The sequence below is a fragment of the Phocoena sinus genome, chromosome 1 (genome assembly GCF_008692025.1).
Source record: "Phocoena sinus isolate mPhoSin1 chromosome 1, mPhoSin1.pri, whole genome shotgun sequence".
NCBI classification, from domain to species: Eukaryota; Metazoa; Chordata; class Mammalia; order Artiodactyla; family Phocoenidae; genus Phocoena; species Phocoena sinus.
The window spans coordinates 108,921,392-108,947,896 of record NC_045763.1 but is presented as its reverse complement, the minus strand read 5'-3'; the positions used below and the strand labels follow the sequence as shown (position 1 = coordinate 108,947,896).

At 46.4% G+C, this 26,505-nt stretch overlaps 4 protein-coding genes across 12 annotated transcripts in view; 2 read left to right on the top strand and 2 right to left on the bottom strand.

Annotated features, from left to right (window-relative positions):
- The window catches only part of ANKRD35 (ankyrin repeat domain 35), a 22,937-nt gene extending 22,260 nt beyond the window's left edge, over nt 1-677 (top strand). Inside the window, exon 15 of the mRNA XM_032616945.1 lies at nt 565-677. The gene's annotated coding sequence lies outside the window, so the exon portion shown is untranslated. The remainder of the gene's footprint in view (nt 1-564) is intronic.
- PIAS3 (protein inhibitor of activated STAT 3) overlaps nt 1-7,436 on the top strand; it is a 9,674-nt gene extending 2,238 nt beyond the window's left edge. For 2 of the 3 annotated variants that reach the window (XM_032617580.1, XM_032617504.1), the window contains exons 2-14: nt 565-982; nt 1,142-1,226; nt 1,463-1,513; nt 1,741-1,831; nt 2,334-2,468; nt 2,688-2,793; nt 3,365-3,438; nt 3,573-3,733; nt 4,733-4,866; nt 4,947-5,115; nt 5,264-5,397; nt 5,642-5,679; nt 6,245-7,436. In XM_032617580.1, the coding sequence (XP_032473471.1) occupies nt 568-982; nt 1,142-1,226; nt 1,463-1,513; nt 1,741-1,831; nt 2,334-2,468; nt 2,688-2,793; nt 3,365-3,438; nt 3,573-3,733; nt 4,733-4,866; nt 4,947-5,115; nt 5,264-5,397; nt 5,642-5,679; nt 6,245-6,511 (1,860 nt within the window). In that variant the 5' untranslated portion in view covers nt 565-567 and the 3' untranslated portion in view covers nt 6,512-7,436. Of the gene's footprint in view, nt 1-564; nt 983-1,141; nt 1,227-1,462; nt 1,514-1,740; nt 1,832-2,333; nt 2,469-2,687; nt 2,794-3,364; nt 3,439-3,572; nt 3,734-4,732; nt 4,867-4,946; nt 5,116-5,263; nt 5,398-5,641; nt 5,680-6,244 lie in introns of those variants that run through there. The other variant, XM_032617664.1, reaches the window with a different exon arrangement.
- NUDT17 (nudix hydrolase 17) lies at nt 4,539-11,390 on the bottom strand. 3 transcript variants are annotated; one of them, XM_032618225.1, is made up of 8 exons: nt 9,805-11,390; nt 9,419-9,602; nt 9,150-9,175; nt 8,920-9,012; nt 8,586-8,684; nt 8,221-8,357; nt 7,700-7,852; nt 4,966-5,102 (listed from the first exon to the last, which is right to left on the bottom strand). In XM_032618225.1, exons 1-8 carry the CDS (start codon nt 9,991-9,993, stop codon nt 5,099-5,101), a joined length of 885 nt encoding a protein of 294 aa, XP_032474116.1. In that variant the 5' UTR covers nt 9,994-11,390; the 3' UTR covers nt 4,966-5,098. The 3 variants fall into 3 exon arrangements, with proteins under 3 accessions (XP_032474279.1, XP_032474116.1, XP_032474195.1); XM_032618304.1 differs by having other exon boundaries at nt 9,419-9,563; XM_032618388.1 differs by lacking the exon at nt 8,586-8,684 and having other exon boundaries at nt 4,539-5,102.
- Nucleotides 10,024-26,505, bottom strand: POLR3C (RNA polymerase III subunit C). Of its 5 annotated transcripts, none has more exons than XR_004347693.1 (15): nt 26,213-26,505; nt 25,039-25,205; nt 23,870-24,125; nt 23,574-23,759; nt 22,441-22,529; nt 18,726-19,052; nt 16,675-16,755; nt 16,385-16,436; nt 15,970-16,030; nt 15,381-15,531; nt 14,527-14,628; nt 14,363-14,412; nt 13,783-13,932; nt 12,151-12,290; nt 10,024-10,125 (listed from the first exon to the last, which is right to left on the bottom strand). XR_004347693.1 is itself a non-coding variant. In XM_032617911.1 (15 exons), exons 2-15 carry the CDS (start codon nt 25,183-25,185, stop codon nt 12,209-12,211), a joined length of 1,623 nt encoding a protein of 540 aa, XP_032473802.1. In that variant the 5' UTR covers nt 25,186-25,205; nt 26,213-26,501; the 3' UTR covers nt 11,538-12,208. The 5 variants fall into 5 exon arrangements, 4 of the variants coding, with proteins under 4 accessions (XP_032473802.1, XP_032473899.1, XP_032473983.1 ...); XM_032617911.1 differs by lacking the exon at nt 10,024-10,125 and having other exon boundaries at nt 11,538-12,290; nt 18,726-18,836; nt 18,948-19,052; nt 26,213-26,501; XM_032618008.1 differs by lacking the exon at nt 10,024-10,125 and having other exon boundaries at nt 11,538-12,290; nt 18,726-18,818; nt 18,948-19,052; nt 26,213-26,498.

Genomic DNA, 26,505 nt, shown 5'->3' with positions numbered 1-26,505 from the left:
TTCAGAGGCTTGGGGAAAATAGCTGAGGTAGATCCAGGTGTTGGGAGGGGTGGGCCATGGGGCACAATCCTCCAGCCACCTGGCCCCTTTCTTCTCTATGGGGCTGTCTGGCCTGAATCCTCTTCTCCCCCCTCCTTCTCCCTGTCTCCTATCCTCTTCCCAGGAGCTGGGATGGATCTGAGTGTCTGAGAAAGAGCAGGAGAGGAGATAAGCAGCTTACAGGAGGGTCCAGGCTCACCGCAGGGATGGGGGGAAAAGGCTGTAGTGGACTGAGAGGTGTGCTTTGGGGTGGCATGCTGTCTGCACCCTGCCCTCACCTGTTAAACTGCCAGGCACAGGGAGATAGGGCTGCTCAAGCCTGAGGTGATCTGAGGGTTGCTAAAATGGGACCTAGATGTCCGTTTGGCCAGCTTCGCTGTCTGGCAGTAATCCACTGGCTGCAAAGCACCTTTCTGATTAGCGCTGGAGGGAAAGTGCATTGCCCACCTACTAGCTCAGCCCCAGTGTCTTTGGCAGGACAGCCCTGTGCAAGGTAGGATTCTCATGCTTCTCTGGTCTCCACAGCACATGGTGATGAGTTTCCGGGTGTCTGAGCTCCAGGTGCTCCTCGGCTTCGCTGGCCGGAACAAGAGTGGACGGAAGCACGAGCTCCTGGCCAAGGCCCTGCACCTCCTCAAGTCCAGCTGTGCCCCCAGCGTCCAGATGAAGATCAAAGAGCTTTACCGCCGACGCTTTCCCCGGAAGACCCTGGGGCCCTCCGATCTTTCTCTGCTCTCTCTGCCCCCTGGCACCCCTCCTGTAGGCTCTCCTGGTCCTCTAGCTCCCATCCCCCCAGCCCTCTTGGCCCCTGGCACCCTGCTGGGCCCCAAGCGTGAAGTGGACATGCACCCCCCTCTGCCCCAGCCTGTGCACCCTGATGTCACCATGAAACCATTGCCCTTCTATGAAATCTACGGGGAGCTCATCCGGCCCACCACCCTCGGTATGGCTCTTTGTGATCCCTGGGTCTTCCTGGACTCCATGCCTCTTTCCCAAGCCTTTCTTAGGCTTTAGTCCTGTGGGATCAGCACCCCGGAATAGGGGCAACTTCTGTGGCTGCCTGTGCATGGGCTTGGGAATAACTGCCCCTTTGTGTCCTCAGCATCCACTTCTAGCCAGCGGTTTGAGGAAGCGCACTTCACCTTTGCCCTCACTCCCCAGCAAGTGCAGCAGATTCTCACATCCAGGTACATCTCTTTCAGTCGTCCTGCCTCATCCTTGGGTGGTTATCCTTAGACTCTGCTCTCTGACTTTCTCCTCTTCTGCCCTGCCCTCCTTCCTCTCCATCCTCCTGCACCTGCTTTGTCCCTCATTCTCTTGTATGTCCCTTCTCTATTCTCTGGACATCTAACTTTCTGTGTCTCTTTTCACCCCTGCCCTTCAGGGGCCACATACTGACATCTCTCCTCCCTCCCTCTTCCAGAGAGGTTCTGCCAGGAGCGAAATGTGATTATACCATACAGGTGCAGCTAAGGTGAGTTGACTCTCCCTCCCCTCAGGGCTCCCACTGAGGGTGGGAATGAAGTAAGGGTATGACGGTTACTCTTAGGAGATACCCTGCTCTGCCATGTCCACCCCAGCCCTAGGATTCTTGTTTGGAAGCTGAAGGCTACAGATATCCATGACTGATTTTCTGAGGTTGCCTGCCTCTCTCTGCAAGAACTGCCTCCCACCCTTTCATCTTCTCTCATCTCTTACCAGGTTCTGTCTCTGTGAGACCAGCTGTCCCCAAGAGGATTACTTCCCCCCCAACCTCTTTGTCAAGGTCAATGGGAAACTGTGCCCCCTGCCGGTAAATGCTCTTCCCTTCTTCTGGCAGTAACCCCTTCCCTGTTTTAGTTCCTAAATGTTACATCTTTTACGAAAGAGACATGCCTGACATAGTAGGTGCTCACTTTACTGACGGAATCAATATAATCTAGAGAGTACCAAGATAGGGCTGAACAAGGGTTCTCTCAGAACCCAGAGGGGGGATATTAGTTCAACTCAAAGGTTCAGGAAAGATTCTCAGAAGTGATGACCCTAGAGCTGAGGGTTGGAAGAAGTGGGGTATCCCTACTCTTCCTCTTCAAGAACTCAGTGAGCAGGTTCCTATTTATCTGGTCAGTGAGTAAGTTCTCCTTTTTCCCCAGGAATGAACCCTGCTGCCAACCCTAGAGAGTGCCCCAGTTTTTTGAGTCACTGAATGGGCCCCCGTCTCACTCATCTCAGTGAGTGAGCTGACCTTCTCTCCAGAAGGCGAGTGGCCTAAGACAAGGTGTCTTAACCAGGCCCTCCCTCCCTCCCTCCCCCAGGGTTACCTTCCCCCTACCAAGAATGGGGCTGAGCCCAAGAGGCCCAGCCGCCCCATCAACATCACACCCCTGGCTCGACTCTCGGCCACTGTTCCCAACACCATCGTGGTCAACTGGTCGTCTGAGTTTGGACGGGTGAGCGTGGCTGAGGCTGGGGGCCTGGAGAAGCCTGCAGGGAGTGAGAGGGAATCATCCAGTGCATTGGGCTGGGGAAACATCTTTCTCTTCATGGGTCTCTCTGCATTAACTTGCTGTCTCTGGCCCTCACGTGACAAGGTGGGGGGCTGCTGGTGGTGGTGGTGGTCGTGGTGTACAAAGCAGAGGCTGATTGTCTCCCCCCGCACCTCCAAGTAGAATTACTCCTTGTCTGTGTACCTGGTGAGGCAGCTGACTGCAGGAACCCTTCTACAAAAACTCAGAGCAAAGGGCATCCGGAACCCAGACCATTCCCGGGCACTGAGTGAGTAACATCCCGTCCCTCTTCTCTCTGACCAGTATCCAATTCTTCCTGGCCCTCAAGCCTTTACAGTTAAAACTCATACCCCTCTTATGACAACTTACTTCACCTCACATGAACCCCAACCCGTGCCATACCCCTGTCACCAATCTTTGTGGTTGAAAAGTGGGGCCACTTCAGGCATTGACACCCTTGCATTCCCAATTATACATCTGCTTTGCACCTCGCAGACCCTAACTCCAGCCCTGTTGGAATTTGGGTTCTCCAGACTGGAAAGTGTCTTTAAGTATCATCAACACTAACCCTCTTGTGATGCTTCAATTCCCTCTAGGTCATCTCTGCCAAAGTGTCACCCAGCTGTATTTAAGCATCTTCAGGGATGGGGAAATCTCTCCCCGCCACCTAGCCTTCGTAATGCAGATCCCAGACCACCCCCATGTGACATCCCATTGGCCCCCAAAGGCGCTCTACCCAGCCGCCTCTCAGCCAGAGCCATCTGCTTCTGGCCTCACCACCTCCCGGGCTTCTCTCCAGCCTTGCTGACCCCATGGCTCTGGCCCCACTCTTGTTTCAGTCAAGGAGAAGCTGACCGCTGACCCGGACAGTGAGGTGGCCACTACAAGTCTCCGGGTGTCACTCATGTGCCCGGTGGGTACAAGGGAGAAGAGAAGGGGGAGGAGTGGTGGGTTAAACCTCTAGACTCAGATGAGGGCTCCTAGGGCTATTAGAGTGAGGCTTTCTGGGACATGGGGACTCTGACCAGAGAACTTGTCTCTCCTCAGCTAGGGAAGATGCGCTTGACTGTCCCTTGTCGGGCCCTCACCTGCGCCCACCTGCAGAGCTTCGATGCTGCCCTTTATCTACAGATGAATGAGAAGAAGCCAACGTGGACATGTCCTGTGTGTGATAAGAAGGCTCCCTATGAATCTCTTATCATTGATGGGTAGGGCTGTTCTGCATTCAGCTTCCTTTTACCTAGGACATCCACTAGGACTGGCCCCTGCCCCCATATATAAATATATATCTGTAACTTACTTCCCCTCCCAACTCTTAACATATCTGTCTCTTTTATATAAATATTACCTATCTATTTATCTATCTCTCCCTCCAACATTGAGGACTTCACTACACACCGTACTAAGTACTTTGCATGCCTTATCTCATTGAGTCCTATGAGGTGCCAGTAATCCTGTGTGAGATAGGTACGGTCATTACAGGTGAGGAAGCTGAGACCTAGAGAGACCGAGTATCTTGCTCAAAGTTACACTGTTAGTAAGTGGCAGAGCCAGTGTATCAAACTGTTACATCAAACAATTACCTGACCTCTTACTGAACATAGCAATAAAGTTCTTTTGATCTAGCGACTCCTAACCTGCTTCCAGAGCCTACATTATGGTTCTTGTTCCCAGTGCCTCTTTTTTTTTTTTTTTTTTTTTTTTTTTGGGGTACGTGGGCCTCTCACTGCTGTGGCCTCTCCTGTTGCGGAGCACAGGCTCTGGAAGTGCAGGCTCAGCGGCCATGGCTCACGGGCCCAGCCGCTCCGTGGCATGTGGGATCTTCCCGGACCGGGACACGAACTCGTGTCCCCTGCATCAGCAGGTGGACTCTCAACCACTGCGCCACCAGGGAAGCCCCCAGTGCCTCTTTTTGAGGTAGCTTATAGAGTTCTGTTATCTCTGCTCCTTCTGTTTTGTTCCTAGTACTACATGGAACACGTGCTTAGAATGTACTTATTTTAAAACTCAGCATTTAAAATTTTCAAAGCTCTTTTATGCACCTTACTTTATTTGATTCCAACAACTCAGAGAGGTCAGGAGGGTGGATAACATCCCTAATTTACAGGTGAGGAAACTGTGGTTCAGGAAGGTGAGTCCCAGAACTCCCTGGCTACTGTTGCAGCCATCTCCCAGCCACATGAATTCCTCTCTCTCCCCTCCCCTAGTTTATTCATGGAGATTCTTAATTCCTGCTCGGATTGTGATGAGATCCAGTTCATGGAAGATGGATCCTGGTGCCCAATGAAACCCAAGAAGGAGGCATCTGAGGTTTGCCCCCCGCCAGGGTATGGGCTGGATGGTGAGTGACCCCCTGTCCCCCAGTTGAGCTAAGTCTTGTATGTCCTCTTCTCTGTGACACAGTCTTCTTACCAACCACAGGCCTCCAGTATAGCCCAGTCCAAGAGGGCAATCCATCAGAGAATAAGAAGAAGGTTGAAGTTATTGACTTGACAATAGAAAGCTCATCAGACGAGGAGGACCTGCCCCCGACGAAGAAGCACTGTCCTGTCACTTCAGCTGCTATCCCAGCTCTACCTGGAAGCAAAGGGTATGAAGAAATAGGCTGAATCTATAGCAGAAGGGAGAGGAAGAAGTCAGGAACGCTTTCTGATCACTGGGCAAACTCGGGAGCAGAGAGGGGACTTGAGAGGCTGAGCTGGGTGAGGACATCTGTGATTCCTTCTGTCTCCTCACAGAGTCCTGACATCTGGTCACCAGCCATCTTCGGTGCTACGGAGCCCTGCTATGGGCACGCTGGGCGGGGATTTCCTGTCCAGTCTCCCACTACATGAGTACCCACCTGCCTTCCCACTGGGGGCTGATATACAAGGTATGACACTGATCACAAGGTGGGGCCGTGCACTGCCATATCCTCCCCCAAACCAGCTCACAACCCTTGCTCCTTTTCAGAGCTTTTTGGCTGTTTTGCAAAGGGCCACAATCCAAGGAACTTTGATATTGTGTGTGTGTGTGTGTGTGTGGGTGTGGGTGTGCGCGCGCGCGCGTGTGTGTGTGTGTGTGTGTGGTGAAGGGGTCAGACAGGAGGTTGATTTTAATTTTTCTTCTCCTACCAGGTTTAGATTTATTTTCTTTCCTTCAGACTGAGAGTCAGGTAAGTGGTCCCTTCTCCATCTCAGATCGCTGAAGCCTCCTTTCTAGGCACTGATGGGCCCCCTTACTCTCTCATTTTCCCCGGGGACCTTAATGTGCTTCTCCATGAAGGAAGGAAACTGGGGTACAGGCAGTTTATTTCCCTCCTAGGCCCCACTGGGATTTCTTCGGATTCTCACCCATGTCTTCCTCTGTCCTCTGTTACTTACTGTTCTGTCTCCATAGTTTTTAGTGTAGTTCTGTGCCTGTCTGCTCACCCCTCCCCACCCCCCCAAACCCATGTGCACTTGAGCACCATGACTGCCCCAGCCGGACATTCCACACATTTCAGACGCCCACAGGGCCGAGAATCTAGCAAGCTGGTGGGGCTGTCTCCAGGCAGGGAAGAGGGGTGGGGTGTGGGGAAGTAGGGGAAGGAGTCAGAGGGAGGCTCTCCTGCTTCTCAGAGAATACTTTGGGATCCTGAGGGGTTTATTTATCCCATATGATATTTCTGAGATGAGTGACTGGGAGGCGGTTTGTAAAGTCAGGATAAAATCTTAAACCATGCTCTTGATTCCTCCCAGCACTATGGTCCGTCCGTCATCACCTCGCTAGACGAACAGGATGCCCTGGGCCACTTCTTCCAGTACCGAGGGACCCCTTCCCACTTCCTGGGCCCGCTAGGCCCCACGTTGGGGAGCTCTCACCGCAGCACCACTCCGGCACCCCCTCCTGGCCGTGTCAGTAGCATTGTGGCCCCTGGGGGAAACTTAAGGGAGGGGCATGGAGGACCCCTGCCCTCAGGTCCCTCTTTGACTGGCTGCCGGTCAGACATCATTTCCCTGGACTGAGTCCCCTGGATTGTGGAGCCTTCACCGCCTCGCAACACTGAGCAAGTATGCTGTGGAGTCTGGAACCCTGGCCCCTCTGACCCATCAGAAGGGCTTTGGTCAAGGCCAGAAAGATCTTCATGGACACCTGTTTTTGGCCTTATCTCCGCCTGACAAGGCTAGCACCCAAAGGGTTAATATTTAACCTCTTTTAAAGGACATTTGGGGTCTGTTTTTGGAAATGTTCTTTGATGTCCAGCCCATTCCTTTGGGTCTGTTAACCTAGGCAGTGGGAGGCAAATGGGATGGGATGTGAGTTGGGGAGAGGGCTGAATCCTCAGCCTTGACTGTCTAAAGCCTCGTGGGGAAGGGGCCCTTCTCGTGTCCCCCAGATGCCCTCTCTTCCCATTCCCCAAAGCCGGCTGTGTTCCTTCCCCATATCCATTGTCTCTTCACGTCCATTCCGTTCTCTTTGGCCAAACAGACAGCTGGAGTAACTGAGATAGGCAGACACGTGGACAGAGAACTCTATTTTGGGTTGCATATTTTTTGTGTGTAAACAAGAAAAACCAAAATACTCCAAAGATGACTTTCCCTGCCTCCTGCTTCCCAGTGTGACTGAGGAGGAGATAAGGCCTTAGCCCTGATCCCCAGGGGTTTGGGAGAAGGGCCTGGCCAACCGCCTGGGTCTCTCTATTTATATATTTAAGTAAGTTCACAATGATGCTTATGCTGACCAGCCTGGAGCCTGAGCTTCTAAAGGCCCATGGCCCTGTGGTTAGGTCTGGCTCATTCTGCACCTTTCCTGGGAGGTGGGAGCACCCATGTGCTCTCTCCAGTCTCCCTTTTCAGGCTCCTCTAGGGCCTAGGATCTATGTTGTAATTTTACTTTCTATTCCCACAGTTGTAGCAAAGTTCTTACCCATAATAAAGGTTGTGGATGTTCTGTGAGTGTCACGGAGGTGGGCTGGGGAGGGGATTAAGCACTTTGCTTTCCAGATCCCTGGTTTGTGGGGGGTGGGATGGGCCACGTTCTGTTCTTCCCTTGCAGGCTCTGGGTCCGAGTGAGCTCCACTTCCACATGGTAGGGGTGTCACACTGAGGATTTCCAAGGGCAGTTCTTTCTTCCTTTCTTTCCCCCACACCCATAAAAACACTAGACCATTCAGCCCAACACTGTGGAGTCCTTAAGTCCTTCCTCATCCTTACCTGCCCAGATGCTGTAGCCAGAGCCTGAGGGCAAACTTGGTCCCCGTGCTGACCCTCTCTTTGCTATCTGCCGTGGCTGGTGTCGTCCGCAGCAGTGTGGACGTGGGCAAGACCAGAGGTCGAGCTCCTCCATTCTCTTCTAGTTCCACCGCACTGCAGAATGACAGCTCCTGTCTGGGCTGTGCCTTGTGGCTTAGCCCACTTCTGTATCCATAAGGTCATCTGATCCTCCCAACCACCACAGGAGAGGGGTGGGTGGGTGTTAACCTCATTTTACAGAAAGGAGGGTTAAATGACTTGCCCCCATGAGATAGTAGGACTGAAACCCAGGTCTTCAGTGCTAGCCAGTTGGACAGGAACCCTTGGAGTATCATGGGCAATATCTTTAATCTCATGTGCTCTCTTCATTATCAGTTGACCCACTCCCTCCCTAAATCTCCCCCACAGCACAAAATTTCCTCTGAACTTCTCAGTGTGTATGTGTTGGTGTGTTGGAGGGTTAGGGAGAAGCTCCTACTTACAGGACAGAAGGCGGTAGGTCCTGGGGAAGATGTCTGGGTGTCTCTGTCCCATCCTCTGTGGCAGCCACCGCAGCTGCTACATCTGGTCCCAGCCACATGAGGGCGTTCACCTCTCTTGGGTTTGGTTGGATCCGGGCCTGGAGCCAGACATGTTGATCCCTTAGTCATGGCCTCTCTCAGAAGACCTGTTCTGGATCACAGCCTACCCACAGGTGGAGTGGAGAGACTTGGGGCAGGGACAAGGGGAGAGGCTACTGGATTTCTTGGTTATCTCTGACCTTCCCTCTCCCGCTCCTTAGTCATAGTCGGAACCAGTCTGTTTGGTTCTCCTAAGCCGCATTTCCTTCCTCTACTGCCAGCCCTACCTGTAGCTGCTGCTGTGACTCCTGGGAAATGACAAGTAGATAGAGAATGATGTGATGGTATTTGGGGAGACCCCAGCTCAGCCTAGGAGGGTAGGCAGACTAAGAGAGAAGAAAACAAAAATGAGAACTTCCTGTCCCTTTTTGGGGCTTTGTAAATGCAGCTGAGGAAGTGGAGAGTAGAAGTGGTGGAGGAGGGACATAGGTAAGGGTCGTGGGCTTGGGAACTCCAGACCACCCACACTCCATCGGGTCCCATGTGGTCAAGGCAAGTGTGGCTGTTCTCTGGGCTTTGGTGGGTTAGAAGCTGTTAAGGGCTCCCAGGTCCCTGTCTCACCTCCCATAACCCCAGAGGGACCCAAAAGAACTGGCCCTGGGGCAGCTGTAGTCCACTCTCCTCCCAAAGCTCTCGAAGTCCTCCGTCCAGCAGCTGGGAGTGAGGGGGCAGGAGGTCAGAGAGGCCACCGCCTGACTTCTCCAAGTCCTGTGTTTGCCCTTCCCTCAGCCCACACCCAAGGTGGTCCCTCCTTCAGGGCAGGGTGCAGGTTGGGTCAGTGGATTGGCTACCTCTTCATCAGGTTCCACGTGCCCACCTGCAACAACAGTGGGACCAGCAGGTGAATGGTGGTGTTCCTGGTCAGGGACGCTCACTCACTGTTTACACTGCCCCCTCCTCCAGTGGGCACAGATGCAGTTGTAGCCCCTTGTGATTATGGGACCTGTTGATACCACATTTCTGGGCCCACTTCTCTGTCATTCTGAGACTGGGAATAGCACTGTTGGGTAAAGGGCAGATTTCTTTCCTGGACTTAGGGCCTTGCCCTCAGACCGCTCACCTGGGGGTACCCAGAGGTTGGGGGAAACGTTGAGAGTGCGTGTCCTTCGGGTCAGCAAGACAGTCTGATCGCTGGACTGCAGAACGACCGCCACAGCCAGATCCACACCTCGATTCGTGGGCAGCTCGGCCCCAGGAGCCCTGGGCTGCTGATCCAGGGCCGAAAAAGGGCAGAAAGGGGGTCGCTGGGGGGAGGGATCCGCTGGGGTTAATATCTCAGAAGCGAGGCGTGGCTTTCAAAAACTGGGCGACACCCAGATGGGGAAAGAGGCCACAGCAGGCGACTGGCCCCCAGGCCTCTCGCCTCCGGCCCCCACCCGATCCCAGTCCCTACCTTCGGCCCTTCACCCCCCGCCCCCGCCCCGTGCGCCCCCCTCGTCTCCGGACCTGGAGCGGAAGCCTGGCGGAGGCGCCTTGGAACGGCCTGTCTGAGAGGACGAGTTGTCCCCGCTTGAGGCCGCAGTACGTGGGCCACGGCCCGAGCCCCGGCCCGGCGCCCAGGAGGCCACACACGCTCTGCGCGAAGCTCACCGACTCTGGCCGTCCAGACAGGAGAAGCACCCTCGCCGCCGCCATAACGCGGCTCTGGGGTCTCTGCGGCCCACTCCGCGCCCTCTAGTGGCCCAGCGGGCTTCCCCTCGGAGCCTTCCGCCGGGTGGGAAGGAAGCCCGGCTTCCGGGAGTTCCCCCGGGAAATTTAGGCAGGACACTTGGGGATGAACCAGGGGTGTGATAGGTAAATGACAAAGGGGAACACCTCTAAATCCTCAGCTCCTCTTTTCCTCCCATGTTCTGTTTAGGAAAATGATCCCCAGACGGAGTGATTTCTGGATTCACGTGTCATCTCCCACCAGCCATGGGCGGAACGATAAGCACCCCTCCATGGCACTCTGCACACCTATCTGGTATAGCAGGTAACACCTCCAATTAGTGAATTACATCTGTCTCTTAGCCAGACACCCAAGAAACATTTTTGACACCTTCCCTTTTTTTTTTCTCGTTTATTTCTGGTTGTGTGGGGTCTTAGTTGCAGCATGTGGGATCTTTTGTTGCCGCCTGTGGGCTTCTCTATAGTTGTGGCATGCAGGTTCCTGAGCGCCAGGGGCCTAGTTGCCCCAGCATGTGGGATCTTAGTTCCCCAACCAGGGATGGAGCTGGGCGTCCCCTGCATCGGAAGGCGGATTCTTAACAACTGAACACCAGGGAAGTCCCACCTTCCCTTTCTTTCTTTTCACTCAAATGGCAACCAAGTGCAGCACATTCTACTTCCTTAAACTTTCTCAAATCCATGTCTTAATCTCCAGCCACCGGTGCCCAGTTCAAGCCTTCCTCATATTCTGCCTGAGATACTATTACAAGTCTTTAAATAGTCCTGCCTCCACCAATTCATTCTCTACAGTGCGGCCAGAGTGATCTTTCTAAAATACAGATCTGCTCACTTTGCTTCCCACTGCTCTCAGGATAAGATAAGCTACTTAACACAGCATCCTTGCTACACACCCACCAGTCCTTGCCCCTGCCTGTCAATTCTGGCAGGACATAGGCCCTGTTTTTCAGTCACGTGTTATTCCCTGTTCCCCCAAGAAACAGGCTGTGCTTCTCCTCTGGGATCCTTTTTCCCTTCCACCTGGCAAATCCCCATCTTTCAAAATATGGATTGTGTCACCTTCTCTATGCTCCCTTTCCTGCCTGACCCTTTTCCCCTTTGCCTCTGTACGGTACTTTCCCACTATAGCCGCCCCCCCCAACACTTCCTTGTACTTACCTCTCCCTCCACTAGGCTGTATGCTCAAGGCTATTCATCTTTGCATCCCCAAGGCCTGGGGACATACCGGGCACATAACTGGTGCTCAGTAAATGATGGTAAGTGCCTTGAAGGCAGAGATGGTATTGTATTTATCTTTGTATATTATACCTAGTATAGTGGCTGGCAATTAATTGGCATTCAAATGTTTAATGAATTAGAACTAACACTGGTAAGAGGAAACTGAAGAGATTATAAAACAACACCTGCTTTAAATGAAACTGAAGCTGCTGGGACAAATTATGTCAACTAGATTGGTCATCTGTCCATGGTACTAGAAGAGAGAAGTTAGAATTGCCAGTTTTTAGGAACCATGGTGAAGAGGAAGGCAGTGATTTATTGAGTGCTTACCACATGCCAGGCATTGTGCTAAGTGTTTCACATACATAATTTCAGACGTGTTAGAAGCCCGGAGCTGGCAAATGTAACTTTTATCCATAGATTCTAGTGTGAATAGAATCCACCTGCTAGCCCTGAAAATAGCTTTTATCCCCCCTCTGTGGTAGTCTTTCACATTCCCTACATTGTGTGTGTGTGTGTGTGTGTGTGTGTGTGTGTGTGTGTGTGTGTGTGTGTGTGTTTTTAAGATTACAGTTTAACAAAGTAAAGAACAGGTGTAGCCTTTTGAAAATGGAACGAACAGCTTTGGGAGAAGTTTTTCTCACTGTCAGGGATGTTCAAACACAGCCTTAGCTGACTTCTTGGTGGGAGCTGATGCATGTGATAGACGATTAATCTAGTTGATTTAAGGTTCTTTCCCCTGCCAAGATTTGATGAGGGTAGAATATAGTGATGATTCTTAAACAGGATCAGCAAACTTAAAAAAATATGTCAAACTCTTTCTGGTGTATTCTGGGTGGTAGGGATAGAGAGAGGGTTTCAGTACAAGAATCTGGAACTTATCCTACTGCAAAGAATGCATCTAGGCACCTCCTTTATTCCTCCTTCCAATCCCCTCAGATCTTCTGAGGAAGACTCTTCTTCTGGGTCATTGTCTCTTCACGGTGCTCTCGATGTATGACTCCAGCAGGAAGATGGTTTCATCCACCTGGATCTCACAGGCATCCAACCTGAGTGAAAAAGTGAAAGCATTTGCCCACACTGAACATTCATTAGCATATTTAAGATTAGAGGCTGGAGTGGGTGTGGTCATGGAGAATTGCTTGGTTATTCCTGAAAGTACTGGGCGGAAAGCAAGAGAACCAATAGATCATTCCTCCCGCTTACTGAGCATCTCTTATGTGCCAGGTACTGTGGAAATTGCTGAGGATTCAAAAGATAAGGCCTCTGTCCCAGGAGAAGTTACATTCTAACTTGCAATGAGGAGGAAGATAGCACATGTTAAAGGCGCAGGTGTAAAAGGACCTAGTGTGTTTTAAAATAGAAACTGAGAGTGGCTAAGGCTTAAAGTGATTAGGAATAGAAGGGAACACTTCATCAACCTGATAAAAGCCATCTATGAAAAACCCACACCTAGCATCATACTTCGTGGTGAAAGACAAAGCTTCCCTCCTGTGATCAGGAACAAGACAGGATGTCTGCTTTTACTTCCATTCAACATTTTACTGGAAGTTCTAGTCTGGAAATTAGACAAGAAACACAAATAAAAGGCATCCAGATTGAAAAGGAAGAAGTAAAGCTATTTCTAATTCACAGATGACATGATCTTATATACAGAAAAAGCTCAAAGGATCCACAGAAAAACCTACCACAGCTAATAAATGAATTTAGCAAAATTATAGGATATAAAATCAAAACACAAAAATCAGTTCTATTTCTATACACGGGCAATGAAAAATTCAAAAATGAAGTTTAAGAAAACACTAAAACAATTGCTTAGGAATAAATCTAACAAAAAAGTGCAAGACGAATACCAGAAACGACAAAACTCATTGAAAGAGACAAAGGAAGATCTAAGTAAATGGAAAGACCTTCCATGTTCATGAGTTGGAAGATTTAGTATCATTAAGAAAGCAATACTCCACAGAGTGATCTACAGATTCAAAGCAAAATCCCTATGAAGGTCAATGGTGAGCAGTGAAAGGAAATGAGGATGAAGAGATAGGCTGTTATGAGACTGTGAAAGGCCTTATATGTTATGCCAAGGAGTCTGGTCTTTATACTGTAAACGAGGAGTCAATATAGCATTTAAAGCAGAAGAGTGATATTGTCAATCACTTTAAAGATACTAACTGTGAAAGCATTATAAGAAATGGTTTGAAGCAGGAGGTGATTTGCAAAGGTCTGGCAAAGAGGTGAGGAGGGCCTGCATGGGAAGCAAGATGAAAGGCCAGATTTGGGACACACTGAAGTAAAATCAGCAGCTTTGGTGAATGAGAGTGTGTGTGTGGGTGGGGGGCGGCTGGTGAGCGAGGAGAAGCTGAACATGTCTTCAGAGTTTTTAGCTTAGGGAAATAGGTGGATTAAATTCTGTTAATTGAGGTGGGGAAGAAGAGAGTGAGTTTCGGTTTCCTCACCTTAAGTTGGAGGGGTAGAAGGATATCAAGATGGATTTGTCTGCAAGGTATTTTGAAACATACATCTGAAGTTTATGATGCTTACTTGTTGACATTACGTTTCAGGGTCTCTAGCTGCTGGCGTTCAGGGGCTGTGATCATCTCCTCTATTTCTTGTAGCTGTGCCTCCTCCGCACCTGTAGCCTGCATAGATGCAATGATGGCTTCTACCCTCTGAGACTTTTCCAGTAGACGCCTGTCAGACAAACGCAACTCTGAGGCATGTCCTCTAGCCTTGGAGATTCTTTTATCCCACAGCCCTGGGGCATAGCTCCCCCTTTTACCATGTTCCTGGTCAAAGTGGATAATGTCACTCTCTAAGGAAGGACATTCTCTACAAGCTTAATTAGAAACGTGACTTCACTCCTGAAACTCTTGCTGCCTCTCATTTGTACTTAAAGTTTGGTGCCAGTTTATACATTGCTCATAAATTTAATCTGCAAAATTATTTCACTGGGGACATACAAGAAAAGTGTATACTAATGCATCTTTATGCCAACGTAAGCCAATAATTCAGTGCAACCAGACTGGTCATTGTCTCTGTTGGTTTCCACTTCTACAGGAAATTTCCCCATAAGCCTTTTGGCCTTGTAAAATGTAATTACTCAACTGAAAATGTTACTCACTTGTTTTCTTTGGTTTCAAATTGCCTCCTTTCTATCAAGTTGGCTACACTCTGAGGGAAGAAAAGACAAGAAATGCACACAGTTCTATTTAAGCAGCTCAGGCAAAATGGCTAAAGGGGGCATGAGGGTGAGACATCTCTGTGGATGGACTGGGGAGGAGTTACCTTGTAGCATCTGTGCAGCAACATTCGGGCAGCTGACAGGATGTTCACAGTATATAAATAGAAGGTCCTGGATGGGGCATGGTCTGGTGTTTTGGGAATTTCCTATTTGTCCATAGAAAGAAAAATAAGACTTTATACTTTTCTTCAGAACTGGCAAAGTAAACACCTGTCCCGTCTGGAGCTACTCAGCCCTCTCTTTCACTTATACGTTCACTCTTCCCCAGTCATACAGCATCTGTGTTTATGGTACAATCAGCCACATGGAGGGTTGGGCTGCCCTGTTTTTTCCATTTGACTGTCAACATCCTGAGTGGAGAAGAAAGAGAAGGCACTTAACATTTACTAAGCAACTCCTATGTGCCAGGTAGATTGTATCTGATCTTATAACAAGCCATATTGTCTCTGTTACCACCATCCATCACCATTTTGTAGATGGGAAAAAAGATGGTAGGTAATTTGCTCAGTGTAACTGGGTAAGAGGCAGAGCTGTGATTCTGACTCCAAAATCCATTCTATCTGTTTCCTCATAGGGTATACTACACGGGTCTGCATGTAGTGATGACCCGATAGATTTAATCTACAATAAACTTAAGGCTCGAGGAAAGGACAAATCACACGGACTAGGAGCTAAAGAAAAAAGGGTAGGGTGATTCTGGGGTAATTTCTTGGCTATGCCTCTTTCTTACTAGGCCAGTTAAAGCTCCACAGTTATCTTTCAAGTGCTTGCTATGTCTTTGTTAATCTTTTTTTTTTTCTGTCTCAGAGCTGGATACAGTTTGTTTGGGGTTCAGAATGTTTGCTTCAGGAGTTCCTCTCATCCTAGGTCAGCTCTGTTGGTTGGTGATTACTGTTACCTGGAGTGATATGAAATTTTCTGAGAGCATTTTATAAAGCATATCCTTTGCCTCCTTTGCTGGAATCATTGCAAAGTCTTCTACCTGTTTCTGCTCCAGGTGTTTCTTTTGTAAAACTAAACGGAATATTCTGGCACAGCGAGACCCAAATCTGTAAAGGAATAAAGAAAGCAAATGGCATGCCGACGTAGATTAGCTTTAGCGCCTGTTCGGTTTCCATGTGTGGAGACAGGACCAGAGAGGAACAGCAATCAGAGAATTCCTTCATAACTCCACAGACTGATGACAATACTGCTAATCATAAGAGTCACCAACTGCTGACTCACTTGAATGCCTCAGTTCGTGCATTTGTAAGTAAAGGCTTTAGGAAGGATGGTTAATTGGCATCACTGGGAATTAAGCATCAGGGTATTTAGGGTAAAGAGCTGTAGTAGGTGGGATCCATAGCAGTCCAGCGGAAAATGGGGCAAGATGTGCCAAGGTGTGTCTATATTGGTTACTGACATAATGACCAAGTCACTTGTTCAAATGGGGTGTGGAAAGGAAGTATCTATCTGACCCCCAACCCCAATCAGGGTGACCCCCTTACCTCTCTTGTATGACCGACTCCAGAGTGGCTGTGGCTAGAGATCCTAGAGCCTTATGTAGGTCTTTATGTAGAGGGTTAAGGTTACTCCGTAATGTTTTGGCCTGGTCATTGTGATCTTAGTTTTATCCCTGAGTCTTTAATTTAAAACTTAAATACTATTTTGTTTTTCACACTAGTCTCATTTGTGGTATGTAAGTATTTCGAAACCTTAATTAACTAAGGTGCTTAAGTCAGAGTTTTGCTTAACTAAAATTTGGTTCGTTAAAAGTCCCTTTCACTTCTTTATCATCAATGTTTTAGTTCAATTTTCTAACTTACTTAGTATACTAAATATCATCAAATCTTTTCTAAGTCACCATTCTGTTTCATAGTTCACGCTGCCTGACTGTAAGGAAATAACCACCCATAAGGATACTGATGACATACATTCCTCCACCACTGTCGCCAGACTTTCCAACAAACTCAAGCTATTAAAAAAAAGGAAAAAAAAAAAAAAGAGAGAGCTTGTGTTATTTGAATGGAAAGTCCAGTGATCCTGTTTCCAAAAGAGCAAATCTGGCCAAGAGTCTGCAGCAGGAAGCCCTCCTATCAGATGATGGTAGAGAAATTGTCAGAGCTGGCTAGGTAGAGAATGAGGCTACAGAAGACTGATAGCAGGCAAAAATTAATCGTAAATACAGCAGAAAAAAGAAAGAAAAGACTTACTGGATCATCTGCCAGCAGAGTGAGATACTGATCAAGAACTTGCTTAGAGATGTTATAGCCAACAGGTAGGGATCTGAAGATCTGTGGAGCAAAAGATACAGTGAAAATGGGCCTGGGAACTTAGAACTGCTGACATTGCTGAAATAAAGATGTTCTAATTTTAGATATCACAAGTATAACAATGTCCAAAAGCACAGCAGCATTGTTGGTAAGAGTAAAAAACTAGAAACAATTCTCATGTCCAGTAATAAGGAATTCATTAAAATAAAGTACATCATGGCCATTAAGTGGAATATGATACAGCCATTATAAAGAATGAGGCAGATCTAAAAATACTGACATGAAAAGAAAGTTTACATATACTGTCATATGAAAGAAGCTAGTTTAGAACAGTACATAGAGTATAACCCCATATTTTTTTGTTGTTAAAAAATACAGGGCTTCCCTGGTGGCGCAGTGGTTGAGAATCTGCCTGCCAATGCAGGGGACACGGGTTTGAGTCCTGGTCTGGGAAGATCCCACGTACTGCGGAGCAACTGGGCCTGTGAGCCACAACTACTGAGCCTGCGCGTCTGGAGCCTGTGCTCCACAACAAGAGAGGCCGAGATAGTGAGAGGCCCGCGCACCACGATGAAGAGTGGCCCCTGCTTGCCACAACTAGAGAAAGCCCTCGCACAGAAACGAAGACCCAACACAGCAAAAATAAATAAATCAATCTACATTTATGTGAGACTATACATATAAAAAAGTCTGAATAAAGATATGTACCAAACTACTGACAAGGATCTCTGGGGCTGGGATTATGCAAAACTATATATTTATTTAAACTGGGGTATGTTACATACAAGAAGCACAGATTTTAAGGGTACAGTTTGATGAGTATTGACAATTGTATATACCCACATAACTACCATCTGCAAGATACAGAACATGCCTGGCATTCCTGAAAGTTTGGGGAACTACAAGTTTAAAAAAATTATACATTTCTATGCTGTTTGAATACAGGTCATGTAATTACTTTTGTCATCAGAAAAAAACTTGTATTTAAATTTTGTTATATAGTAAGTTAAAAAAATTTTAAATAATATAACTATATTTAATGTGGATAAATATTAGTATAATTACAAAAAATTAGTATAATTACAAATAAAACACTTGAAATATTAAATATTCAATAAATAAAACAATGAACAAAGCATTTAAAACAAATTTAAAATATACAAAATATATTGAAAAAAACAAATATAAGGGGCCATATAATGTCCTGAGTACCAAGGCTCAGATTCCAAACAGTAGATTCTTGGAACAATTATGAATAACTTATACTATATATATGTGTGTATATATATATATATATATATATATATATATATATATATATACACACACAATGAAATACTACTCAGCCATGGATGGACCTTGAGATTATCATACTAAATCAAGTCAGAAAGACGAATACCACACAGTATCACTTCTATGTGGAATCTAAAATATGACACAAATGAACTTATCTACAAAATAGAAACAGACTCATAGACATAGAGAACACACTTGTGGTTGCCAAGGGGGAGGTGGGTGGGGGAAGAATGGATTGGGATTTTGGGATTAGCAGATGTAAACTATTATATATAGAATGGATAAACAACAAGGTCCTACTGTATAGCACATGGAACTATATTCAATATCCTGTGATAAACCATAATGGAAAAGAATATGGAAAAGAATGTATATATGTATAACTGAATTACTTTGCTATACAGCAGAAATTAACACAACACTGTAAATCAACTATACTTCAATAAAATAAATTAAAAATAAAAAAAGAATTACTTATACTTTGACAAAGGTAATGGTTTAGGTTTTTAAAGGTTGAATTCCCAAGAGACCAAATATTTCAGTACCTACCACCTGAGAATAATCCCCATCCCTCCTCAAATAGCAAAAACCCTTCCTTTCAAGGTTCAGACCTCAACCTAATCTCAGGCTCTATGTATAATAATTATTATATCCAAGAGCCTGTCAGAAAACTAGTACAAGAACATGAAGCTCACCTCGTTGGAAGACAATGGCTGGGTGAAGGGGGCACTAGAGGAAGTGGTAATCTCACTCATCCGGAGCATGGTCCGCACGATCTCGCTGCTTGTCTGGGTTTGAAAAGTGAACTGGAAATCAGAATTCACTCTGCTGTGCTGGCTCTGGCTATATGCCAATGGCCACATCTGCAAATAAGTGAATATTCCTGATAGCCACTGTCCCACCCACTTAGATATCACCTGGTCCATCCTGTTGGCAACTGCACTGACAATGCCTTGGTCACGGAAGTGCTGGTGGAATCTGTCAAGGTTGGCCTGCCAATAAATCCCATCATCTGGAATGGGCTGAGGAGGAGAAAAAGATGAGAGAGAAACATTTAGATACAAGGAAGCATTTTCTAGTGAGAAGCTTGGATTTAACTGTTCACCGTTTCTTTTCCTATATAGTAGCAACTAAATTGGTTGGAGGAAAAAACCATTCAACCATGTGGATTTAGTGCCTCCACAATGACAAATTCACAACCCCCAACTTCAAACAGATTTTCTTTGCTTACCTCGAATCTTTGTCTATTTTAACTCTTTTCCAGTATTCTCAAATCTCCCATTTGCCCCTCCCTTCTCTCTCAGCAGATGACCTTGCTTCTTATTTCAGAGAGCAAATAGAAGCCATTAGGCCAGAACTCATTCAGTGTGGTGCACACATCCCCACCACATTTCTTTATTTAAAAAAAAATTTGAGCTTCTCAAAGAGTTGGTCATCCCAGCTGTATCCCCATCCACAGATTTACTCAACCTATTTCCACCGTTACACTGAAATGCCAAAGTTCCTGAGGAACCTGTTGCTAAGTTCAAAGAATACTGTCCAGTTCCAATCTTATTTGATCTTTCTAAAGCATATGACATGGTTGGACATTTTCTCCTTAACTCTATGTGGCCCCTTAGACTTTATGACACCATTCTTTCTTGGTGCTCCTTCTAACCACTCTGGCTACCCTTCCTCAGCCCCCACAGATTCCTTTTCCAGATCCCATCTATAAATACTGGTGTTCCCCAGGGTTCTGTCCACAGCCCTCTTTTCTTTTCACTCTACATATTCTACTTAGGTGATTTAATCTGCTCTCAAGGTTTCAACTGTTCCAAGTCTATTACTTAATTCTAGAACTCTCTATTAAGTTCCAGGTGCATAGACTCAACTGCCTACTTCCATCTGTGACTTAAAACTTTCAAGTTTTCAGCTAACTACACTACAACCAACCCAGTTTCTTAAGCTAGAGACTTGAATACCATCCCTAACCCCTTGCTCTCCCTCATCTACTATCCAATTACCCAGTTCTATCTATTCTTTTTTTAAAAATTTATTTTATTTATTTATTTTTGGCTGTGTGGGGTCTTTGTTGCTGCAAGTGGGCTTTCTCTAGCTGCGGTGAGTGGGGGCTACTCTTTGTTGCAGTGTGTGGGCTTCTCATTGCGGTGGCTTCTCTCGTTGCAGAGCACGGGCTCTAAGCGCGTGGGCTTCAGTAGTTGTGGCTCGCAGGCTCTAGAGTGCAGGCTCAGTAGTTGTGGTGCATGGGCTTATTTGCTCCGTGGCATGTGGGATCTTCCAGGACCAGGGCTTGAACCCATGTCCCCTGCATTGGCAGGCGGATTCTTAACCACTGCGCCACCAGGGAAGCCCCCGATCTATTCTTTATATTAATCAGAAGTCTACTTTTCTTTATCCTGACTGTCATTACCTTACTTCAGGCTCTACTCTTGACTCACCTGGTTACTACAGTAGCCTCCTAACTGGTTTTCATTTTTCTTTTTCATATAGTGGACACTATAAAAAAGGGCAACTGGGTTTTCTGCATTTAATCTTGTTCCTTTTGCATCGTTCTCCCCATTTTTCATAGAGCAGTGCTTCTTTTTACCTTTTGGGCTCACAGTTCCCCTGAAGAAAGCTATGGAGTGCTCTATAGAAAAATGCACATAGTACAGGTGGACTCTCCGAAACGCATCCATGGAGTTGTACAAGTTATAAACCACTGTACTATAGTAATATTTCTAAAATGTAAATCTAGCCACTTCATTCACCTGCCTAAAATTCATCAATGGCTCCCCATTGTCTTCAGGTTGAAGTCCAAACTTCTTAGTTAGTCAATCAAGAAATATTTATTGATGTCTTGCGAGTATTCCAGGTGCCAGGGACAAGACACTGTCCTTGAAGAGTTTATAGACTATTGGGAGTACAGAGACAAACACTTGTACAAATAATAAGTAATTTCAGCTACTTATAAATGCTGTGAAGATGAAATGCGAAAATGTGGTAGAGACTGGAGTAGAGGGTGGGCAATGGTGCTTGAGCTCTAAGAAAGTAGCATTTGAGCTGAGATCGGAATGATGAAAAAGAGGCAACTACATGAAGATCTGAGGGAAAAGTATTTGAAGCAGAAGAAATCCTAAGGGCAAAAGCCTGAAGACTAGAAAGAGTATGATACATTTGAAGGACGGAAAAAATGATAGAAGCTGGAACATAATGAATGACAGAGTAGGAAGAGCTGAGGTTGGAGAGCCTTGTCTCCAGCAGATCATGTAAAGACCCAGCTCGGGCTTCCTTGGTGGTGCAGTGGTTGAGAATCTGCCTGCCAATGCAGGGGACACGGGTTCGAGCCCTGGTCCGGGAAAATCCTACATGCCATGGAGCAACTAAGCCCGCGCACCACTGCTACTGAGCCTGCGCGTCTGGAGCCGGTGCTCCGCAACAAGAGAAGGCCGCAACAGTGAGAGGCCTGCGCACCGCGATGAAGGGTGGCCCCCGCTCACCGCAACTAGAGAAAGCCCTCGCACAGAAACGAAGACCCAACACGGCCAAAAATAAATAAATAAATTCATTAAAAAAAAAAAAAAAAGACCCAGCTCATGTAAGGCTTCATAATCCACAGTAAAGAACTGGATTTCTTCTAAGAGTAATGGGAAGCTATTAAAGGAGTCAAAAATCAGTGATGTGTTGGGATTTTTTAAAAAGAACAATTTAGAAAGTCATTTTGGCTCTTAAGTAGGTATGAAAGCAGGTAGGGAGACCACTTAGGAGAGTGTTGGCAAAGTCTTGACTACAGTGATAATGGTTTGGACTAGGGTGATGGCAGTGGAAACGATAAGAAATAGTTGGATTTCAATTATTTTTAGAAATTGGATTGACAGGTTTTACTGTGAGATCAGATGGCTCCTAGGACTTTGGACTAAGCAAATGGTGTCCTGGGTGGTTGGCCTTGGTGGTGTCCCTAACTAAGATGAGGAAAGCTTAGGAGGGAGTAGATATCTGGGAGCAGGAAATCAATTACTCTGTTTTAGCCATACTACTTTTGAGATGCTTATCAGATGTTTTTACAGGGATGCTGAGAAGGCATTTGAATATAACAGCTCAGGTCTATACGTATCTTTCTAAACTCATTTATCACCATTCATCCCCATGGGTCTCTATGGTCCAGCCATACTGACCAATTTAAACTTTTTCTAGGCGCTTTTTCTGCCTAATCTATTACCTCTGTCCAATGACTGAAGTAAGTTAAGCCTCAGAAGGGACACAGCAACAGAGTTCACTCTTTGTTAGTCTATCCCTGGCCAATATTTAATGAAGTTCATAATCCTACTACTTCTCGATCCAAGAACGTTTAAGCTCTTTTGGGGCTTGTCATCTTAGTGCTCTTTCTGGCTTGCCTCAGGGTAAGGACTCCTAACCAAGAAGCCTCATTACCTCTTTGTTATCTGTGGTATGTTTTGGTCTCTTGGCCTTGGGCTCCCCAGTTGCATCTTCGTCAGATGATCTCCTCCTTTTACCTTTCCCTGCCAAACAAAACAGTTACACAGTTAGGCTACATCTCATATGATAACAGGAAATGACCGAAGGTGAAAGCAGGTGTCTCTATCCCAAAGACATCTGTAGCTACCTCTAGGTTAGAGATGTTGAGGAGACTAAGGAACTACAAGAAATTCAAGTTAATGATGAAGTCATCTGAAACTCAACAAGTTCAAAAAGAAATTCATAGTCTTTCTCCCTCAAACTGCTCCTGCTCCAATGCTTCCTTTCACAGTGAACGGTACCATCATCCTCCTACATACTCAAGCCAGACACACAGATGTCATTCTTGATTTCTGTCTTCCTCACCCTTCCTATGTCTAATTTTTCACTGGTTTGTGAAAAATTGCCCCATCCTTTCTACAGACAGAAACATATTTAAAAAATGCAAATTAGATCATGTTACTTCCTTTAAAATCCTTTAGTAGTTTTCCTTTGCTCTTAGGATAAAGAACAGGTGCTTTACGAGGTCTTGCATGATCTAGCCCCTAACTGTCTGTCTAACCTTAACTTATGGCTCTCTTTCCTTTCCTCACTGTACTTTAACTATACTGATCTTCTTTTACTTTCTCAAATTCCTATTTTTTTCCTCACTACATACTATTCCTTTTGCCAAAAATGCTTATCCTCTGTACCCCTTCATACCTTACTTCACTGGTTGGCTCCTACTTCTGCTTCAAATCTTAGTTCAAATGCCACTTTCTCCAAGAAGCATGTGCCCAAGTCCCCAGGTAAATCTGGTCCCCTGTTATATATTTTCATAACATCCCATATTTTACCTTCATAGTACTTATCGCAGTTTGTTAGTTATATATCCATCAGGCTATTTGATTAATGTAAGCCTCCTATACTAGACTTAAGCCCCATACGGGCAGGGACCATAATGGTTTTTTCATCTCTTTATACCACAGTATCTGGCATAGAGTAAATCCTTGGTAACTGCTTAATTGATTGAGTCATTCATTTAACAATCATTAAGGAAGAATCTACAATTAGGTCAAATCACAGATCTAGGGGCCAAAATTCCTTACCTATCAAGCTCAGTTTAGGAACCAGGTACATATCCTTTTCACTGATGACAAGAGTGGGGGCAGGTGGCGGTGGCCCAGGGTCTGAATTCTCAGTGGCAGGCACCAAGGGGCAACGCTGCACGAAGTGTGTGTCTGCTAGTCGCACAAATGTGTTTGAGACCTCAGCATAGTCCATGGTCTTGCCATCTGTATGACAGGAGGAAAGAGGCAAGTGAGATGGCCTCAGATAGCTAAGGGTCCTCTCCTGCAGCCAGCCAATCTATGCTTTTGCGAACAGCTGTGGATACAGTACTGACCCTCCATAGTCTCTGTGAGCCGATCTGCTACTTTCTTCACGACAGCTGACATTGCCATCTTGCCATTCAACAGGAGCTCTTCAACAATCAGCTCGCCAGTGTCACTGTACAGTGTTTTGGCAGTATAGATGTACCGGGGATACCTAAGCATTCGCAACACCCGGCTGCACTGGGCTTCATACTCTACCACACCACGTTTGTGCACCTGATATATCACCAGGTTATGCTGGATGAGGACACAAAGGGCTTTTTTTACCTAGAGAAAACACAGAAGAAAGAGAAGAAAAATCTGAAGATGCAGCTCATTATTGCTGGCAATTTTTGTCCAACAGTTTCCTAAACATCAGGAGATGGCTGGAATCTCTGTGTGTCTTCCCTCTCTCCATTGGAATAGCTAATAAGAAGCGAATGTCAATGGAAGAAGTCAGGAAGAGTCCTTGCTATGATGCTCATATTTCCTCTGATCTTTATCTTTCAAAGTACAATTTACTTCCCCTCTGTTATTCTTTTTTTTTTTTAAATAAATAAATAAATAAATAAAATTTTGGCTGCATTTGGGTCTTCCTGCTGCACGTGGGCATTCTCTAGTTGCGGTGAGTGGGGGCTACTCTTCGTTGTGGTGTGCGGGCTTCTCATTGTGGTGGCTTCTTTAGTTGCGGGGTGCGGGCTTTAGGCTCATGGGCTTCAGTGGTTGCGGCATGCGGGCTCGGCAGTTGTGGCTCACGGGGACTAGAGCACAGACTCAGTAGTTGTGGCGCACAGGCTTCGTTGCTCCGCGGCATGTGGGATCTTCCTGGACCAGGGCTCGAACCCATGTCCCCAGCATCAGCAGGCAGATTCTTAACCACTGCACCACCAGGGAAGTCCCATCCCCTCTATTATTCTTATTCCTTAAACACAGTACTGAAATTAATAGACTCATGAATAAATGAAGTATGGCATATGGCAGAGGAGGAGCAAGATTTGCCTCAGAAGCCATGATGAGCCGCTTTGAGAAGCAGAACCCTGGGCGCTATGTCTCATCATCTTTCCCCTCCCAAATAACACTATTCTGATCCTAGCACAGACTTTGCTTTCTTTTCCATTTTGTGGGGTGGGGAGTAACAATATTCAAAGGTAGGTTAAAGAAATTAATGAAATGGAAGCAAATTACTGTGATCCAAACATACCTGATCCAATGATGTTCCTGTGTCATGGGCAATAACTCTTAGTGGCTGGCTGCCAGTTCTGATTAGGTGGACTCCAATTTTTTCTACGATCTCTCCAAAATGCTCTTGCAGCAACAAAGAACACAGTTTAATTTCTGCTTGAGTCATTGTGCTGAGGAGTCTCAGAGCTAGGAAAAAAAGAAAAAGAGGGTATGATGGGAAGTTTTTCTTTTATGTTGGGAGTAGAGCCGCTGAGTGTAAATTCATGTACTTTCTGGAGAGCAATTTGACAGCAGATATATCAAAAGCCTTAAAATCTTTCATATCTTTGACCTAATACTTTTGTTTTGGATATTCTGTTCCGAGGGAATAATAAAAACATGTCACTTTAGAATACTGATATTCTGGAAACAATCTCATAAGTGATTATTTCAATAAATTATGGTATACTCATATAATGGAATACTATGCCAACATTCACAATAAAGTATAATATGTATTAGTGTAGAAAATTGTTCATTACAAAGCAAAATGTAGAGGAAAGTTCAATTACTGTGGAAATAGCCCCACATGTATGCATGAAAAAAAAAGACTGGAAGACTATATATCAAGTTTATCTTTATGGGATCATGTGTGATTCTAGTTTTCTTTAAAGATCGGATGTAGATGGTTTTGCGATCTGTCACAGACCTCAGATTCTATACTTCATTGTTTGGAAGAATTAAGACCACTATTCACAGACTATTGGGACTGAACAGGCAATGACAACTTTGCAAAATAAACTAAGAGGTAAATGAGAGCTTCTCAACAGGGTGTTTCAAATAGGGGATGAAGTATGTTGTTGGCAGGGCAGTATTTAATTCTGAAATTTCTATTCCTTGACAAAGTATACACAAAGAGAAACAGACATAGTCCACTGTATAATCACTTCCTTATTATCACAAGTGCTATCAAACACTGGTTTGTTCACTTATTTCTCCCAATTCCTCAGAAGCCAAGACTCTGCCTTTCAGTCTCACTATCCCCATCCACAGGTCTTTGGGGAAGCATCCCCAGACCCTCTGCCATCCCCGGAAAGTATTTCCAAGGAGTCCGGCTCCTGGCTCTTCACTTCTTTACCGCAGGTTCTTGTTCCGGACTGGGTCCCTGGGTCCAGAGACAGGGCCACCTCGTTCAGACCGCATTTTCCACTAACCTCTGGGTCAATGCCACGTAACGCCACCGACTTCCCCACTGCAGCTTCGTACAGCGCCCGCTAGCCGCCCGGGCAGAGGGGGAGCCCAAGGTCCTTTCGCGCAGGAGCACGGCTACCGAGGAGGACCGGCAAAGAGGCAAAACGTGTGCCGCTCTACCCCAGCGTTTCGGTGGTTTCCGGGGACGCTCTTTCTTTCTTCTCGCTGGGAGATTGGAGGACCAGCGAGGGGCTGTTTGAGGAGCCGGCGGGCGGGCCGCGGCTGGCGGACTCTCCTTCCTGCACCTCTTTGGTGC